The 19283-nt window shown below is 34.9% G+C and overlaps 2 protein-coding genes across 8 annotated transcripts; both read left to right on the top strand.

Annotated features, from left to right (window-relative positions):
• The first annotated feature begins 722 nt into the window (after positions 1–722).
• On the top strand, positions 723–14292 carry LOC133873127 (uncharacterized). 2 transcript variants are annotated; one of them, XM_062310851.1, is made up of 24 exons: positions 723–1223; positions 2831–2902; positions 3985–4028; positions 4112–4223; positions 4363–4434; positions 5126–5188; positions 5731–5808; positions 5879–5971; positions 6245–6364; positions 7132–7218; positions 7421–7630; positions 7722–7769; positions 8176–8430; positions 8891–8997; positions 9462–9706; positions 10089–10157; positions 10245–10309; positions 10432–10601; positions 10761–10839; positions 11434–11689; positions 12108–12153; positions 12978–13086; positions 13310–13372; positions 14042–14292. In XM_062310851.1, exons 1-24 carry the CDS (start codon positions 882–884, stop codon positions 14120–14122), a joined length of 2886 nt encoding a protein of 961 aa, XP_062166835.1. In that variant the 5' UTR covers positions 723–881; the 3' UTR covers positions 14123–14292. The 2 variants fall into 2 exon arrangements, with proteins under 2 accessions (XP_062166835.1, XP_062166836.1); XM_062310852.1 differs by lacking the exon at positions 2831–2902.
• Positions 14293–15711: 1419 nt separating this feature from the next.
• LOC133873022 (uncharacterized) lies at positions 15712–18812 on the top strand. Of its 6 annotated transcripts, none has more exons than XM_062310734.1 (2): positions 15712–15892; positions 16730–18812. In XM_062310734.1, exon 2 carries the CDS (start codon positions 16860–16862, stop codon positions 18564–18566), a length of 1707 nt encoding a protein of 568 aa, XP_062166718.1. In that variant the 5' UTR covers positions 15712–15892; positions 16730–16859; the 3' UTR covers positions 18567–18812. The 6 variants fall into 6 exon arrangements, with proteins under 6 accessions (XP_062166718.1, XP_062166716.1, XP_062166714.1 ...); XM_062310732.1 differs by having other exon boundaries at positions 16621–18812; XM_062310730.1 differs by having other exon boundaries at positions 16616–18812.
• The last annotated feature ends 471 nt before the right edge of the window (positions 18813–19283 follow it).

Here is a 19283-nt window from a genome sequence, read left to right as displayed (position 1 = left end):
TCATAATGCTAATGTTATAGTTTCAACCAAGTTAACCAATCCTTAGATCAGTCTTTATTAAGAAAAAAAATTTAAAATTAATTGAGACTATTACATAGGTTAACCACGCGGACTTATTCTACGTTTATCCCAAATATCTAATAAGTTTATTTTTTTTCTTTCTTTTTTTTGTTTTTAAAAAAAAGTAGTATTTTTCGACTAATTAATAATTACAAAGGGTAATTTTAGTTTTTAAATGGTCAAAATAAGTGTATTTTCAACATAGTTTGGTCATATTTGATTTTTTGTCCAACATAATAGTCAAGACTGATAGATGAGGCTAAATTGCAACAATATCGCATTTTGATAGACCTAAGTATCACACCTATCAATTTATGAGGCTAAATAAAAAATGATTGTTGGTTTATAGAGTTTTTTTTTTTTTAACAAAAAATTTAAATATTTTATTGATTAAAAATTACGAATATAAAGCTTTTACGTCATGTAGAGTAAAGCATATCTATCCCTGTGTTTTTAAATAAAATTATGATTTCCGGCCTTACTCAATAAGTTATATATATATAACCAAATTAAAAAAAAAAAAAAAAATGCTATATGTAAAGCCAACGAGAAAAGACACACACCAACGGCCAATGCGAAAGACGCACTGTGTCCAAAATTACCAACGACCAATGCGAAAGACGCACGTGTCCAAAATTGGCGCTCTCTACTCTGCCGTCTGGAACATTTCTTTAAACGAAAATGGAAGACGGCACAAAGCCACAAACCACCACCATCATCCTGCTCGCTCACCCCCTCACAGCCTCACTCTATAATGCCAAACCATTGAAACCAACCTTCACCAATCTCTCTAATCCAACCATCTTCTCTCACCAAACCCGATGGCCTCGATCGCTCACACTTCGAAGCTCGCGTTGCTCCGCCAGAGGCAGCAGAACGACGCCGTTGGACCGAACACTCGCTTTACTGCTCACAAGTTGTTTGTGCTCTCGCCGAATTCAGTGAGGTTGAATAAGAAGTGGAGAAGCTATTCACACACGAAGCGCTCCGGTTTTGGAGTTCCACGCGCCACCGCGGAGGTTGTGGACGAACGGGTTGTGGAGAAGGAAGAGAATTCGAAGGAGAAAGGTAGGGTTCTTAGAGTCGGTCTCGTTTGTGGAGGCCCGTCCGCGGAGCGTGGAATTTCGCTTAACTCTGCGAGATCGGTTCTTGATAATATACAGGTACGTATAGACACATGATATATGTAAGTATGTTTGTACATGCGTAGTGTTACGATCCTAATCAGTGTTCTACATGCATATATGGCTTAAATACAATCTTGATTATGTGTATTGTACAATCTTAATCTTGTTTATAGCTTTTGGGCACCTGCCCTTTGCAAGCCGGTTTTTAATAATGAGTTATACCAAAGATTCGTATAATTTGTTATCATGTTGAGTATGAAATTGACTAGGTATGGGATTGACTGAGTTGCAACTTTTTGGTTGAGCCTAAGGAAATGGTAACATATAGGCTGAATTAAAATGTCTTGTACTATGTATAGATATAGGCCTCGTTTGGTTTGCGGAATAAACTTTTAGAAGGGAATGATTATTCTTACAGAATAGCTATTCTTTTATTTGGTATAGACCTATTTCTAGGAATAATTATTCCATAGGAATAACTATTCCATATAAAATAACTATTCATTTTGAAGAGGAATACAAATTCCTCTAAAAAATTAGAGGATTATTAATAGACAACATTTTCTGAAAAAAAAAAAAAAAAACCAATTTTTATTTTTTATATTTTAACCCTTCATCCCTTAAAAAATTACAAATTAAAACGTTGATGTTGCTGTGGCAGACAATTAAATGTTTTTCGATTTTTTTTTAAAATTTTAGTTTTAGAAAAAATAAAAAAATAAAAAAAATCACATGAATTTTTTTAGCAATTTTGATTCAATTCCAATTATGACATATCTTTTATCACCAAACTAAGGAATGGGAATAACTATTCCATTCCACATTCCTTCATTTTCAGTAATAACTATTCATTTTTCTAATGGAATACTCATTCCACAAACCAAATGAGACCATAGTGTTAAGTCATTAAATACTGATAGATAAGTGGAGCTGTTAAAAGAGAAGGGACTACTATAAGGCCAGTGTCAATAGAGTGGGCCATCAGGGACGTTAGCTGTGGAGCGTAGTGGTATGTTTTGATCCTAAATGTCCTACATGGCTTAAGTACAATCTTAACCATGTGTATTGCTCTTGGACACCCTCATCTTGAAAACTGATTTTTAAATGCGAGTTCTACTCAAGATTTTTACCATTATGCGGCAAAATCTAATAATGGTTCGTGTAGTACTCAATATTTGTACTCAACATTTGTAGAGGTGTTGATTTGCTGTTTGGTTCCCATGAAATTAAATGGGAAAAGGAACTTGATGTCTTTCATTTTATTCTTATTAGTTTCTAATTGAACGAAGAACTACTAAGTAGGCAGAGTAAGTGAAAATTTGTTTTGTTTTTTTGGATGAATAGCTTTTTCATTCCACACAAATTTTACATAGTTTACTCCAGCAAGAAGACCCAACTGGAACCCAGCTGCATAACAGCTAACAATACAGCACAAAGACTCCTCAACGGAGAGAAGCCAAAGAATTACAACCAATCTATACAACTCAACAAAACCCAACTGAAACACTATTCTGAAAATACAGCACAAAGACTCCTGGTGTGATGCTTTTCTATTGGTGTGTTTGCAGTATTCAAGCTAGGAGGCATGGTTATATTGGTTTTCTTGATGTTTGATTAGATGAGTTTGTTTCATTTTGTACCAGGGAGATGATTTGCGTGTGAGTTGCTATTACATTGATTGCAATCTCAATGCGTTTGCAATATCCTCAGCTCAGGTTTGTGCAATGTGCATTTATCTAGAATATCAACACATATATACACAGTTGCAAGATGTTTGTTTCACTTGAATCCTAGACATAGAAACAATTTTTTTTTGGGTAAGGTAAGTAATTATATAAAAGGAAGAAAAATTGTACAGAACACATAGACACACCAGTCAGAAGTACATCACAGAGCTTTTCGAGTTAGGAAGATGACTTATTCAAGAGATAAAGTTGCGTCCCCACTTGAGAACATTATAGTATGGCTACATAATTACCCATGCATAAAAACATCCTCAGAAAAGCTCCATGAACTTTAAAGTCACATTTTCATGAGCTGATTCGAAACTGCGGAAAGTATTAACTTTAGCTCTTGCCCAATACATAACTTTATGAGAAATATTACACACATTTCTAGTAGTTTCATGAAAGGTTCCAGAGCTCCTTTCTCACCAGATTGGACATAGAAACACTTAAGCACTACTAGAAATACAATATGGGTTAGGACAGAATGGTCTCAGGAAAGTCTTGGATCTATTTAGTTTCTGGGAAAATAGAACATGTGAGGGAGGTTTAAGCTTCTAGGTCCAGGTTCAGGAGATGATCCAGAATTGCCTCTAGGTCTTAGCTATGGGATTATCCTATCCAGATTTTTTTTTTTGTTAATGTATTGATAAGGCTAACCATATTTCATGTAGTTATCAATGAATATTCCACTTGGTGTCCATTTTTTCCGCTTCAAGAGGAGTTGTTGAATGTGTTTTATTCATCTGGCTCTTCGCTTCCCTTGGAGTTTTTATTTGGGTTGTAGTTTCTAGCCATGACTCTATATGCTTTGGCTTATTTATTTGTTCTGGGTTGACATGCAACTAATTCACTAAAAGATCCCTGGAACAACAAGTTACTCAACAGGAACGAATGTATTTTTTTTATTATTGTTCTCATCTAAAATCAATTAGTGGTTCTTTGCTTATGAATTATTTAATCGTCTCAGAACATGCATATTAGATGAAAACAAATTAACAGGCTCCTGCAAAAACCTTCTTCTTAGAAGAACCTTTTTTGTCTTTTAATTTCCTCCTATATCATGTTTACAGGCATACTCAAATACTCCTGCAGATTTTGATTTTAAACTTGAAAAGTAAGATAGCCTTTTAACTATGGTATTTACTCTCTTTTTTGTAACTGAAAATGTTGATATGGCTCATTGTCTGGGTTTTATAGCCTTGCCCAAGGTTTCCGGTCGTTGTCTGAATTTGCAGAACATCTTGCTGCTTCTGTAGACTTAGTGTTCCCAGTTATACATGGTAGATTTGGTGAAGATGGTGGCATTCAGGTCTATTATATTACAGCTCTTTACATCTCAAATACACAAGCACAAATACACATCAGTATATGTTTTCCTTTTGAACTTTTGAAGGGGTAATGGATTGATAGGATCTAAGTAAAATGGCTGCACATGATTGAATTTTCAGGAGCTCTTGGAAGAATATAATATTCCATTCGTTGGCACAGGATCAAATGAGTGTCTTCAAGCATTTGACAAGGTAAAAGAAACTCTTTGGTCTCATTAAAAAGAATTTTATTTATATATAAGGTTATAATAGATCATTCTGTATTTTGACGCCAGAATCGGTTCATGTGCTCTTATACACCAGACATTTATAGGACCTTAAAGTTGCTAGGGAGCCAATTCTAACATGACATGTAGGACATTTAATTGGAAGACTTCATCTAGAACCTTGATATATTTTTTACACCATCTTGAGGGCATGATGATGTCATTTGGCCTGCATTAGGTGGGTTTTCTTGTAACATTGGTTTCCAAGATTATACTTGCAAGCTGCATGTGGTAGAAACCAGGTATAAGGTGACTTGAGTATTAAATTTTATTTTATTTTTTTTATGTAAGATGCACATGTCCAGGAATCAAGCTGAATACAAGAACCTCTTGTATCTTCATATTTGCAATTTTTTTTTTAATGATGGAAGTTTGGAATTTACATTAATTATGTTACGTAACCTAAACTAACAGCATGGACCCTCTTTCCTAATCTGAAAAGAATCTCAGATACATAAAATCCAGCAAAATTATCATTGTTTTACATGAAATGGACACTCTGTACAAAAATCATCTTTGCATCTCCTTAGTATACTGTCTAATGTTAATTATGTCAGAACCGTCTACTTCTTTGTTAGGAAAAACACTAACCATTTGTCCTATTGACTAATTGGCAGTATGATGCGTCTATGGAGCTCAGCAAACTGGGATTCATAACAGCACCTAGTTTTTTAGTGCTGGTATTTTCTCAACCAAGTTATATTCGTTGATAACTAATCACACTTTGTCATGTTTGCCCTGTAGGATAACTACATATATGTTCAATTCTACATGCATAATATTTTTTGTAACAAAGCCGTGACATTTTTCTCATATATGTTTAATGATTTTTGTTTAGCACCACAAAATGTATCTTATAACCTTTAGCTTTAATTAAGAGTAGCCTTTGGATGCTAAGTATAATTATATGGAATATTTTGTATATAGAGCTTCTTTTGAGATCGTAAGCTCCCAGGCAGTGGGATAATTAGTTTGGATTGGTAGAAGTAATCAAAAGAATTTTTTGCTATTTTGGGTTTTGGAATTGTTGCACCCCTTTTAATGATTTAGTGAATGGTAGAGGCTCCATATTCCAGTATCTGCTTACTGACTACTTCTGATTTTAGTTTCTTTCTCAATAGTTCTTTAGAGATTTGAGACAGATTCAAGTGGTTATTTCAGTTTTAGATTTAGTTGAATTTGCAAACTCTTTGGTTCTGCTGACTACTGGAATGACTTTTAGGGAAGTGAAAGGAACGAATCTGAACTATCAAAGTGGTTTGCTAGAAACCAGCTGGACCCTTACTCAGGGAAAGTTGTGGTAAGGCACATTTTTCATGTTGCCGTTAGAAGTTTGTGATGTGTTGAAGATCTTTCTCATACTATTTCAGGTAAAACCAGCAAGAGCTGGATCAAGCATTGGTGTTAAAGTTGCATATGGTGTGCATGATTCTTTGACAAAAGCTAATGAAATTATTTCAGAGGTAAGCTGGTTTTCTTGAGACTTGACTGCAAGGCTTGGTTAAAATTTTGCCAACATAATTGAAAACGTTGGACTAATTTGAAATGGGAAATGAGATTTTTTGAAAATCAAAAAAGAAACATGTTACTTAAAGTAACTGCATAGAAATGAATTGAAGGTATAGAATTATGAAATCAAATTTTCTTCAAGATGTGGCTGCGAAGTTTTGGACTCCAAAACCATCTGAATGATAAATTTTATCTAATAAAATCTTTGCTCTTTGCAATATTGATAGGGAATTGATGATAGAGTCCTTATTGAAATATTTATTGAGGGAGGGAGTGAGTTTACAGCTATTGTTCTTGATGTGGGGTCTGGTTTGGATTGCCATCCTGTTGTACTACTGCCAACTGAGGTATGAGCTGTCTCAGTGTCTTTTTTCCTTTGATTCATTAATAATTATAGAATGTACTAAAATTATATACTGCATTGAAAAAGGAAAAATAAGAAAATCAATACTGCAAAGGGTTGTTTCAAATCCTGACTTTACGGAAGGGTTTTGCTAAGCGAATCCTCTTTTTGTGATTAATGAGAAATATTAAATTTAGTTTAAAAATACAATATCAGTACTTGGATGTATTACTCAGCCATAAAGTGGTCTCTAAACAGAATGATGCTATGCCTTAGGGCTCTGTATCCTCAAATTAAAAATGTTTGATATTCTTAGTTGTATCTATAAGAATAGTTATGGGAATGTTTCCTCTTATCTTTATAGTGCTTGTAATACATCAAGGTTGATCTATAATCTTTATGTAATAAAGGTGCTTGGAGAAAATTGACATAAATGTGATACATTTGTTTTATTCTGCAGTTGAGTTCCTGAAGGATTAACATATAGGTTGGAAAATGGACTTTTAGCTCAAACTATGGGTTAAACCTTGTTTGCTGTAGAAACAAAATAATTTGTAAATATGAAATAAGCTGAAAAGTTGAAATATCAGGTCTAGGTATGGGAGGGTTTGAACATTCATTTCGAGATAAGTTGCACTTCCTATGCAAGTAAAAATAAATTGTTGAAGTAATGGAATGTTTAGACCTTCATGGCTGAAACTATTATTACTTTGTATGGGGTGTCATTAATTATTGGCTAATGAATGTTTAGAATGATTTTTAAATGACCAGGTGGAGCTTCAATTCCATGGCAGTGGTGATGCAAGAGAGAATGATGCAATTTTTAATTACCGAAGGAAGTATCTTCCAACACAGCAGGTACAGCAATGGTGCATCTTGCAATGTTGCATACACATGTAAATACATCGATACATAATCCTTAAATGCATTTGTGCATGTTAAAAAGGATTTATGCAATAATTATTTCTTAAGTTAGACTGTATAATGAGGTAATACATTCCATCCTTTTTTTGCTCTCTTTCATCTTTCTAATTGTCAGAACTCTATGCATTCTATACAGGTTGTTTATCACACTCCACCTCGTTTTCCGATAGATGTAATTGAAGTTATCCGAGAAGGAGCATCTTTGTTATTCCAAAGGCTTGGCCTACGTGATTTTGCCCGAATCGATGGATGGTATTTGCCTAATTCTGTTAATATGTTGTCATTTTCCAAAAGCAAATTTGGAAGGACTCAATCGGGTAACATATTATTTAATGATATCAACCTGGTAAGTTGGGTGTCTGATTATCCTTGCCAGTTTCATGACCACTATTGATTCTTCGTACTTGTTCCATATTGATTTTTGTTATACGTATCAGATCAGCGGAATGGAGCAGACCAGCTTTTTATTTCAGCAAGCTTCAAAGGTAATTCCGAATTTAATCTTGTGAAGGAATGAAGTTATGACAGCTTCTAAATGGTTTCAGAGATCATTTGTCATCATAGTGTTTTGAAGTAGTAAGAAAAACATCTTAATTTTTTTTTCTCATTTTGCCTTTTTTTGATGGAAATTTTGTAAAGCTACCTTGTGCATTATAAGGCATCTTTAGCAATGTTGCCATGGCAATATTAAGTTTCATGCCTTTTGGGTGCCCTTGTAAAGGGGCTTTTGTTGGTAGGCATATGCCAGAAATCATAGCTTGGTAATCATTTAAAGGTGTGCTTTCTTTTTATGTTTTTGTTTTTTCTTTTAATTCCTTCAATCATTATATTAATAATCTTTTCTATGCTGCTACTTAACAATAAAAAAGAAGTTACTATCTCAATATCCAGGTTGGATTTTCTCATTCAAACATTCTTCGGAGCATTATTTACCATGCTTGCTTGCGATTTCCCAATCTTGCATCATTTGGTAGTGGATCAAGTCATTTGCCTAGAAGATCAAAGTCCTCTCAGATTAGAGAAGTAATTTCCAACGATGAAAGCACCTGCAAAGTTTATGTCATTTTTGGAGGGGACACATCTGAGCGGCAAGTATCTCTTATGAGTGGAACAAATGTTTGGCTCAATTTGCAAGCTTTTAGTGATGTAAGTATCATTCAGCGAGATGTTGGTATATGAAGTGGTCCTGCTTACCCAATGGTTTAGTGGTGCAATTGCTGAAGCATAAATTGCTTTTAGAGTTTTTCTTTTATAATTTTTTTAGACTCTGTCTAGATGATGAATGAGTAAAGCATGAATTGACTTTTTTACAGTTAGATCTTTCACAATCACTTAATTTTAATCCATAATCTGGTATAGGTGCAAAATCTCAAAGATGGTTCACAGCAGATTTTTAAAAGAGGAATGTTTCATAAATGTTACGAGTCTGCATAGAGGAATTTTCGCAGGCTATTCTATGAATGCACTCAAAATTAATTTTGGTTATTTGTTACTGAACAAAAAAATGCATTTACATTCTATATTGTACTTAAAAGATTTTTCATATTTAGTCAAAGTGCATTCCAGATATCATATAATGATGAGTTGGCATATTTGGTGGTGACAGCTTGAAGTAACTCCATGTTTGCTTGCCCCCACAAGTGAATATTCCTCTAGTGTGGATTCAGACAATAAGGAAAATGATGTGAGCTCCAGAACAGTTTGGTCATTACCGTAAGTGTCATTATTTTGTTCCCCTCTCTCTCTCTCTCTCTAGGGGCAGAAGAAAGGAAAACAATGTGTACATCACGTAAGGCTGTCCATAGTTTCAGTATGTTTAAATGCATTTACAAATAATGTGTTTATTTTAGAGTCAGATACAAGAAGTTGCCATCGCCCGCATCTGTATCATGTTGCTTTTCATAGTTTATCTGCTTCTTCAGTAATGATTTTTGCGATATCTTCTACATAGATTTAATACCCTGGAGATCATTCTGTTAACTTTTAGTTCAACAAGCTGTATCATAAATGTAAAACATTGATAGAGCATGGCTGAGGATAAATATAGATGACTTTCTCATCACCAAGGTTTTGTAATTTTTTAAGCATGTATAGATTGGTTGGTGTGGCCATTATGTTGCTTTTTATACATTTGTTTTACACACTCGAAATCTGTAAATTTATTTCTTTGTCTACAGTTATTCTCTTGTGCTAAGACACACAACAGAAGAAGTGATTGCTGCATGCATAGAGGCAATTGAACCAGCTCGGGCTGCACTGACATCTCAGTTACGGAACATAGTGATGAATGATCTCATGGAAGGTCTGACAAAACACAGTTGGTTCACAGGGTTTGATATTGCTGATGAACCACCTATGAGATTTTCTTTGGAGCAATGGATCAAGCAAGCCAAGGAAGTTCATGCAACAGTTTTTATTGCAGGTTTTGCTTTTCTGCGATTTTTCTTCTAGTGATGGAATAATACTTTTTTTTTTCTCTCTCCATGTCAAATTCCAAATAACTTAAAACTAATGCTTGATGAGTGGGTTGGGAATGTAGATTTTTATTTTTTAATTTAATGAAAGTTCACCCTTTATGTAATGTACTATTCAATATGTAGACTGTACTTCATGCATCATCTTTGCAGGAGATGATGCATGAATAGAATTTATTGACAAATCTTTGCAAGAGTTTTCTTACTTCCGCTGTTGTGGATATAAAAAGACAAGAAATATATGTCTCACTTGCTAGGTATCATCACATGTAATATGTTATAACATGTTATACTTTGGTCTTTATGAGGTTTATCTATTATTATATGTAGTGCATGGAGGCATTGGTGAAGATGGTACACTTCAGGCTATGTTGGAAGCTGAAGGAGTTTCTTATACAGGTCTTTTCTTATCAACAAGTGTTTTAAGAGAGATATAAGTTCTCCTGGTATCAATTCCCATTTTTCCTTTTCATTTTTCAATTGAAGGCCCTGGAGTGATTCCTTCAAAGACTTGTATGGACAAAGTTGCAACATCTCTTGCTCTTAACCATGTATGGCAACTAATCTTCTTAAATATAAGTGTTGCTTTGCTAATATCATTATTCCTTGGTATGGGTTGCATCTTTTCCTCCATAGCCATAGGCATGCATTAAATCTCTTGATATATATACAGCTTGCAACCTTGGGAGTTCTTACCATAAACAAAGATGTACGGAGAATAGACGATCTCCTGAACATGCCCATACTAGATATATGGCATGATTTGACCTCAAAGCTTCAGTGTGAAACATTATGTGTTAAACCAGCAAGAGATGGATGTTCAACTGGGGTTGCAAGATTATGGTAGGTTTATACCCCTTGTTAATTTCATTTTTCATGTGCTATTGATGATTGGATGTTGGAAAACATGTCACCTGTTCAAGTTAATTCATTTATGCCTATAGTGAAATTTTGTTGTACAGTTTTCAATCATATGGTACTAATTTTTTTTTGTCCATGCAGCTGTGCCAAGGACATTGAAGTGTATGTGAAAGCATTGGAGGACTGCCTTCTAAGGATTCCTTCCAATAGTTTGTCAAAGGTACATATACTGGTTTTTTATTTTTATTTTTTGGTTGCCAATATGGCCTGTCCTATCTGTAAAATTTGTTACAAGTATCTTTGTCTTAAAATATGATATGCAACGTTGCTTTACCTCAAGCAGTATACTCTTTGTTTGGCCAATAACTTTGCAAAGTAACTTGCTTAAAAATCCGTAAGGAAATGAAAGGATAGAAGGCAGCACTTGCCTGATGCAAGCAAGCATGACAACGGGTGTGGGAGCTGTCAGATTCCTGAATTAGAAGTGAATGAGATATATGTAATTCAGAAGTATATTGTCTTTTATTCTTTGACATCCTGGCTATCTGAAAAGTCATTAATAAATCCACCATTTTGCCATTTATCATTATTGAAAGTATAGAGTTTGTTGTTTCTTATTCTTCTCCACTTAAGTGAGTGGTTTTATTACATTTCTCACGAAGATGTAAATTCAATTCTTCAAATTCACTTGCAGTGTATTAAGCTATTATAGATTTCCCTCAATCATCATTTAGCTTTATGCATGCAACAATTGAAATGCCATTATCGACTTCTAATTTTGTACACTATATCTGTCCTTCTCATTGATATACAGGCACATGGAGTGATTGAGATGCCAAACCCTCCTCCAGATCTATTAATCTTTGAACCTTTTATTGAGACTGATGCGATAATTTTTTCATCCAAATCCACAAATGAAAATGGACATCGCCTTGTGTGGAAAGGATGCAGTAGATGGGTGGAAGTAACTGTTGGTGTTATAGGAAAGCGCGGATTCATGCGCTCATTGAGTCCTAGTGTTACTGTCAAGGAGACTGGTGATATCTTATCACTAGAGGAGAAATTCCAAGGTATGTCTTTGCCTGTAGTTATTCATTATTGCACAAATTAAAACCCAGAAGTGCATTATGGTTCCTGTTTTCCTCAACTTTACTTGCGTGTCGATAATTAATTACACTATTGACATGATGCTGTATCACCTTTGAGCAAATGTCTAAAGCATATAAATGTAAAGATAGATCCTATTTTAGGGATTTGGCCAAATTACCCTTGGCGGGTGAAGCATCCCTATCTTTGCATAATTATTACTGCTCAATTTTGATGCTCAGCAGCAGTGCCTCTACCAAAGATCAAGCGAATGGTGAGAAGTAAAAATATGGAACAGGATGTAACTTTCCTGTTTTGCATCATGAGGACATTGCTTTGTCAATCTCTAGTGCACACTGCTTTTAATTTCCAAACCTTACGAAGATATTACTTGGTTGACAGGTGGGACTGGCATCAATCTGACTCCACCCCCATTATCAATTATCAGGTTTTTTTAAGAATCCCATTATTTGGAAAATGAAGTCTTTTTTAATTTGGTTATCAGATTCTGTTGTGTCATATAGGGCTTGTTTGGCAAGTGACATTACAGAACAGAATAGAGTAATGGGTTGTTAGTTTTTGAAATTAGTAAAAAGTGATGATGTGATATAAAATAAAAAGAATTTGTATAAAAAAGTGAAAAAGTTTTGTATTGTAGTGAATTTTTTTATTTGAATAGTAATAAAAAATTATTGATGTGATATAAAAAAGTGAAAAAAATATGAATGTTTTGATGTTGATTAGTAGTGAAAAGTATAAAAAAATGAAAAAAAAAAAAAAAAGTACATGAACAGTACTGTAATGTATTGTTCCTTGACACGCAGTATTTCGTGTTATTTATTGGCATCAGATTCTATTGTGCTTTCTGTGGCGCTAATGTGTCTTTCATGTTGACATGTTTTCTGTGGACAACAATGTCTTTGGTCCATTATTTCTTGATGCTGTCTTTCTGGAAGATACGTATCTTCCTAAAGTAGTGTATTACAAACATCTGCACTATTATCATTAATTAAATTTTTATGTGGCTGTCTTTTCTTTGTTTCATGTTTTAAGTTTTCTGCTTGTTTTTGTTATAATGAATAATCAAGGTAGGGTTAGGAACTCTTACACTTCTGTATGTGTCACCACACTGGTAGCAGAGCTCTTGGAACCTGTATTGTTTCATTATAAAACATACTGTGTCATGGCCTACTTTTTCACTCTTCCAAATTTCCAATATCTTTGTATTTATTTGGAATTACTGTTTGTGTCTTGCTCTTTTCCGTGAATCAGTAAAGAGGCCTTGGAGAGATGTAAAGAACATATTGAACTCATTGCAAACACTCTGCAACTGGAAGGATTTTCACGGATTGATGCATTTGTCAATGTTGACAGCGGAGAGGTATGTTGATTTCTTTTTTTTCTTTTTTGGCTTGTGTTTTTGTATAGGGCCACCAAGAGATAGTCAATGTCATCTCGTGGTGTGAATCATTTAAGTCTTGCGGCTCCACATGTGCTGCCATTTTCAAATGAAAGACACTGGCTTCGAGTAATCATGAGTCATTAATGGAAGACCTGATTGATTGTTGTGGACATCTTTTTAATTCCACTTTCACTGTTTCCAGGTGTTGATCATAGAGGTTAATACAGTGCCTGGAATGACACCTTCTACTGTTCTGATTCATCAGGTAAATCAACTTTCTCTCTCTCTCACAATCAAGGCGGAAACCAAAATTTTAGATAGGGGAACTAAAAATAAAAAGATTTTTTTAGGGTGAAAAAGTAATTTTGGGGGGTCCAACTCAAAAAAAAAAAAAAAAAAAAAGCATAAAATTTGAAGGTATGATCATTTATTCAACAAACTTAAGCCGATAGGAATTAGGAAATGTTGAATTTAATTATTTAATTAATACTTTAAAACTCTCTTTATATCTGGACCAAATAATACGTGTAATATTTTAATTAAAACGGAAAGTAAATGACGGATTCAAGGTTCAAACTCAGGACATTTAATTTTGATACCATGTTAAATCACGATTTATAAGAATAGATAAATTTAATCATTTAATCAATACTTTGACAATAGAGGATGCCACAAGCCTAGATCCTCAACAGAATCTTTTAAAAAAGAAAAATACTAGATGCTATAATTCTATTAAACATTTATCTAATAAATATGACGTGACACTCTCAATTAACTATCGGATTAATCATTATTAAAGAAAAAATAAAATTCAAAGGTTGATTTAGGGTGTTACGTCAACATTGCTAGATAAATTGTAGGATAAAAATATAGTATTTAGCGTTACTCTTGCAAAAAATAATATCTCTTAACGGAAGATCTGTTTACATCTCAGGCACTTACAGAGCAGCCACCCATATATCCTCGCCAGTTCTTCCGTTTGCTGCTTGATTTGGCATTAGAGAGATCCACCTGACACTCTTGCAGTCTGTCTTTTGATTTCTTTTCTTCAAAAAGTGTACTTTTGTAATTGAACGTGTGATTAAGAAAACAACTGTCTGTATAGTCGGGTTTGAGATAAACTTTTGCAAGTAAATTGAACCTGAAACTTTTGTTAAGCTTAATTAAATTGCATTATTTTGATCTTCCTTGGCTCGTAGTTAAATAAACCCTAATATTATACTTATAAAACATACATTAGTCTTGAATTTTTTGTGCATATCTATAATATACTCGTGTTTCTGTTTTTTATTTTATATGCCAAATTTTTAATACGTTTCTTTAAAATTTGAACAGAATGAAACAGATGAATTACATACTATTATACTTTTTTAAGTGTCGTTTAAGGTATTTTAACTTTTACAATAAGTTTATATGTGGCATCTTAGTCACTAAATAACGAGATTTACTTGTCAAATTTTGTTTCTTAATTTTTTCACTCTAAAGAGATATGACTTGTCAATTTAATTAATTAATTAATTAGTTATTGACTATCGTGATAATTGTTACGTCAATTGTTACTTGAATTTGTTAGGGTGGTAGAAAAAACTGTTATCATTAACTAGGCTTACCATATGCATAAGCGGTGGTAAGCCTCTGTCTCTCTTCTAGACATTTTTTTTTCTTTTGAAAGAATAGGATAAGGGGAAAGGGGAAATCACAACAAACGGTTGAGAGGCAAGAGATTTTCAAACGAACTTAGAAACTTAATCCAACACACCTCAACAAAATGGCCCATCTCTTGTTGAGGGGAAGGCGCTTATAAGGCACGTCTGCCTTCGAGTAATGTCTCGGACAGATTTTTGTGTATGTATTATGGGCATTCATAAAACGATGACGTAGTGCTTAGTTTCTCGGATGTTACGGATGTAAGGTCTATGAAACCGAAAACTACCGCCGGTTTCGTTTACCTACCAACTGCAAGATTTTACCGACTATTTTGCTGGAAGATCAACCACTCTCAAAGCTAAACTATTTCAAACCCATTATCCTTTCACTTATTTATTTATTTGTTTTTCCCCTAGTTATATTCAGAAAATAATAGAGTAGCTACTTTTGTTTGGCTAATTGGCTAATCTCAAATTGTTAAATTATCATTTATTCCAAAAGTTTAAGTTAATAAGAATAGGTAAATTTAATCACTTAATCAATACTTTAACACTCCCTTCATTGTGGGTTCAGACTTTCTTTTAAAAGGTGAGACCCAATACGTGGAATATTTAATTGAAATGGAAGGTAAATGATAGAGTCAAGGTTCAAATTCAGGACATTTGACTAGGATACTATGTTAAAAAAAAAAAAAAAAAAAAAAAAAAAAAAAAAAAAAAAAAGCGTTGCTCTTGTATTTGGATGGAAAATGCTGTAGCCTTTAAAGCTTTTATGGCAGGTACCATGGTCCCCGTGGCTCCACTTTGTTTTCCACAACGGTAAAACCAAGAAAATAATGGCGCACAACTGTAAAACCAATAAAAAAGAAGGGCCCAGAGCTAAAAAGAAAAAATGAAAAGGCAAATGAAGGACAAAGTCTTGTCTGGAGTGCTGAGAATCTTCCAAATGCTGACACAGTGAGAAAACAGTAAAGAGGAAAAAGAAACATAGGCAATTGCCCCGCTTTTGCAAAGCTGAAAACTCCAAAAGACTCAACGCCGCGTCGTCATCTTGAACCGATGGCCAGACGCGGCTAAAGCTCTTTGACGATGGATGAAGAAGAACATTCAGAGGCATCCACCATACCCACCATTCAGAGGTATTGTTTACCTTTATCAACAATTTTCTTGATTATCATTCTCTAATTTCTTTTCTGGGTCGACCGAAATATGGCAGTTTCTACTTGTTGTTTTGGTTCTGGTGTTGGGCTTTAACAAGAATGCAGGAATTGATATGGAGTCGGTCTAAAGTGAGTTCTTTAATGGGTTGTAATTCGTGGTTTGATTCGTTGCTTTTCTAGTTATCCTTTGTTTCATTGGAACTTTCTATCTGTTTAATAAGAATGGGTTTGCATCATGCTGTGGATATATGAAAAAAAATAAAAGCTTGCAATTTCATCTTTCTTGTCATAGAATTCTGTTGCTTTCTGGTGGTTACCGTGGGTTCTGTCGGAAATGGAATGAAACAAGTAGAAATTATCTTCCTTCTGTATCAATTTTTTGGGATTATCACTAACTAATTCCTGAAGGATTGTTTGTGACCTAAATGTTTTGATAGCCAATTATTAATCAACTTTAATTCACAAGGTGTTAGACAACAAGTATGTGCTGGTGAGAGAACCCCAGGTCTTTGTGTTACTTACCTTGTTGAGTTCTAAAGTTGTACTTGAAATATTACAACATTATAGTTACAGACAGTAATTCAACTAGCATGCTATATCAATCATGTTCTTCTTGGATAGAAGTGAAGTTTTTAATTTGAAGTCAACTAAATGCATTCCTTTTTTTCTTCAAATATTTCATCAGCTTCCTTTGTTTATCAGAACAGTAGCATCATCAGTATTTCCTAGATGAGCTGGTTCCGTCTTATGTTTTCTGATTCTCCACAAAGAGTGACAATCTGAAATTTTCCTCGCATATTTTCTGAATCTGAGCAGTGTAGTTTAGCATTCTGGATTTCTTCAGTGATTGGCGTCACGGTGTAGTCTTTTGCAGTGGTTTGTGGGCTTACTGATTTTAGAATTTTTGGAATCCAAGATATTCGTAAAACTCAAATTTGGCACTAAAATGATTCCAACTAGTAATGGGGAAGACTTTACTGAAGCTCAGGAAGAATCAACCTCAAGTCCGACCGAATACGTTTTTAAGGCGAATGGAAATGGAGCTCTTCATGTTTCAACATCCCGAAAGGGACTACTGAGTGATGAAAATCCTAGAAGAGGTAATAAGGACATGTCATCAATTATTCCCAGTAGATTGCACTTGTTGAAAATCAGCTCCAGTAGCAATTTAGCTTCTTCATCAGCTAAATTCTGTCAGATTGCAGAGGAAAAAGATGAAATCTCACGTTCTGTACCTTCTTCGACTGGCCTAGGTTTCCGAGAACGTTTCAGTGGGGTTCTAGCTCAGAAGATTGATTGGCAGTCTCTGAGGACAGTCTGTAAAGAATGGATAAAGAACCCGCTGAACATGGCCCTTCTTTTATGGATAATCTGTGTTGCCATTTCAGGAGCAATCCTTTTTCTCGTTATGACAGGTATGTTAAATGGTGTCCTGCCAAATAAGTCACAGAGAAATACCTGGTTTGAGGTCAATAATCAAATCATCAACGCTCTTTTCACTCTCATGTGTCTGTATCAGCACCCAAAGCGATTCCACCACCTTGTGCTTCTCTGCAGGTGGAAGAATAAGGACATCTCTGCGCTCAGAAAAATATACTGCAAGAATGGTACTTACAAGCCATATGAATGGGCCCATATGATGGTGGTAGTTGCGTTACTCCATCTAAATTGCTTTGCTCAATATGCCTTATGTGGCCTTAACTTGGGATACAAACGATCCAAACGACCTGCTGTGGGTGTCGGTATCTGTCTCTCTATTGCGATTGCTGCTCCAGCAATAGCAGGTGTATACTCTATCGTAAGTCCCCTTGGGAGGGAGTATGACTCTGAAGTTGATGAGGAAGGGCAGGTTCAAACTCTTACTAATGGCAGTACTCAACTCAGCCATCTAAGGAGGAATTCTTTGGAAAAAAGATTTTCATTTGCTTTGAGAAATGAGCATAGGATTGTTGAATATGCACCTAAATGGAAAGGGGGTCTATTTGATGTTTGGGACAACATTTCCATAGGCTATCTTTCTCTTTTCTGTTGTTTTTGTGTATTTGGGTGGAATATGGAAAGACTTGGGTTTGGGAATATGTATGTTCATATTGCGACTTTTGTCCTCTTTTGCATGGCTCCATTTTGGATATTCAATTTGGCTGCCATCAACATTGATAATGAGTTTGTCAGGGAAGCTCTAGGATTAACTGGTGTCGTGCTTTGTTTGTTTGGTTTACTCTATGGTGGATACTGGAGGATCCAAATGAGGAAGAGATTCAACTTGCCTGCAAATAACATTTTTTGTGGAAAACCAGCAGTTGCAGATTGCACACAGTGGCTTTTCTGTTGTTGGTGCGCTCTTGCTCAGGAAGTTAGAACAGCTGATTTCTATGATATCATGGAAGATAAATTTTGCCGAAAACAGAAGGATGAGAATGCCCAGCCACCACTTTCCCCTTTACCCCGTGAAGATGGTGCGGTTCGATTCAGATCCAACCCAACTTCTTTACCTTGGAACAGCTCTAGATTTTCTAAGCTCAGGACTGAAAACTCCTCAAACTATCATCATAGTCCCAATGGGCAGCTCCCCATGGTCCAGGAGTTTTCTGCAGAAGGTGTAGACAATTTTATGAAACCGCCTGATCTTTCGTCAATGCAGAGAGAAGACTAACCAAAAAGCATGATAAGAAGAAACTCTATTGAGGCATTCAGGAGCGGCTCGAGTGTTGTAGCGTTTATGGAATTCTTTATCCTATTTTTTGTTGCACCTTGTATTTTTCATATCTTCTAGAGTACCTCGACGTGCCTTGTTGGTACAAATTGAAAGATTTTGTAAGTGCTTTAGGCTTGAATATCTAAACAACACGATGGATGATGTATTATATAGCAGCTATACATATTTGAAATGAGCCTAAAATGATCTATGCAGCTTGAATAACAGCCTAATGTGATGATCTATACACACAGCTTGGATAACAAATACAAGATAAGTGCTTAATCTGATCTATACAGCTTGGATACAATTCAAATTCTGGATATACATTGTTACAGATTTGAACTCAAACTTCGTTCACTCATTGATGTGAACACAGAATTTGTACCTCCCTTCAACATACCAATCCAGCAATATCCCCTTAACTGATGATAATGAGGATCATTAACCAAATGATTCAACAAGAAAGCAAGAGAGATTCTAGACTTGACAATCGTACCCATTTCCTGAGAAAGAGAGTTTGTGGCAACATTTTCTTCATGACATGGATTATTTTCTCCGTTTGTGCTCTCTTTTGATTTTCCAAATCTGGATTTTGTTTGTTGAGCTGTCTAGAGTGTTGGTTTGTATATCTCCTCCCTTCACTCATTGATGTACCCGCTTTGTCTATGGAAA

Source organism: Alnus glutinosa, chromosome 7, assembly GCF_958979055.1.
Source record: "Alnus glutinosa chromosome 7, dhAlnGlut1.1, whole genome shotgun sequence".
In the NCBI taxonomy this organism is placed as follows: Eukaryota; Viridiplantae; Streptophyta; class Magnoliopsida; order Fagales; family Betulaceae; genus Alnus; species Alnus glutinosa.
The sequence above is the reverse complement of the archived record's forward strand: the minus strand, read 5'-3'. Positions and strand labels throughout refer to the sequence as shown.

Coding starts and splice junctions, on each gene's coding strand:
- LOC133873022 (XM_062310734.1), top strand. CDS start 16,860: ATGATTCCAACTAGTAATGGGGAAGACTTTACTGAAGCTCAGGAAGAA.
- LOC133873127 (XM_062310851.1), top strand. CDS start 882: ATGGCCTCGATCGCTCACACTTCGAAGCTCGCGTTGCTCCGCCAGAGG. Junction 6,365..7,131: donor TTGTACTACTGCCAACTGAG/GTATGAGCTGTC, acceptor TTAAATGACCAG/GTGGAGCTTCAATTCCATGG. Junction 8,431..8,890: donor ATTTGCAAGCTTTTAGTGAT/GTAAGTATCATT, acceptor TGGTGGTGACAG/CTTGAAGTAACTCCATGTTT.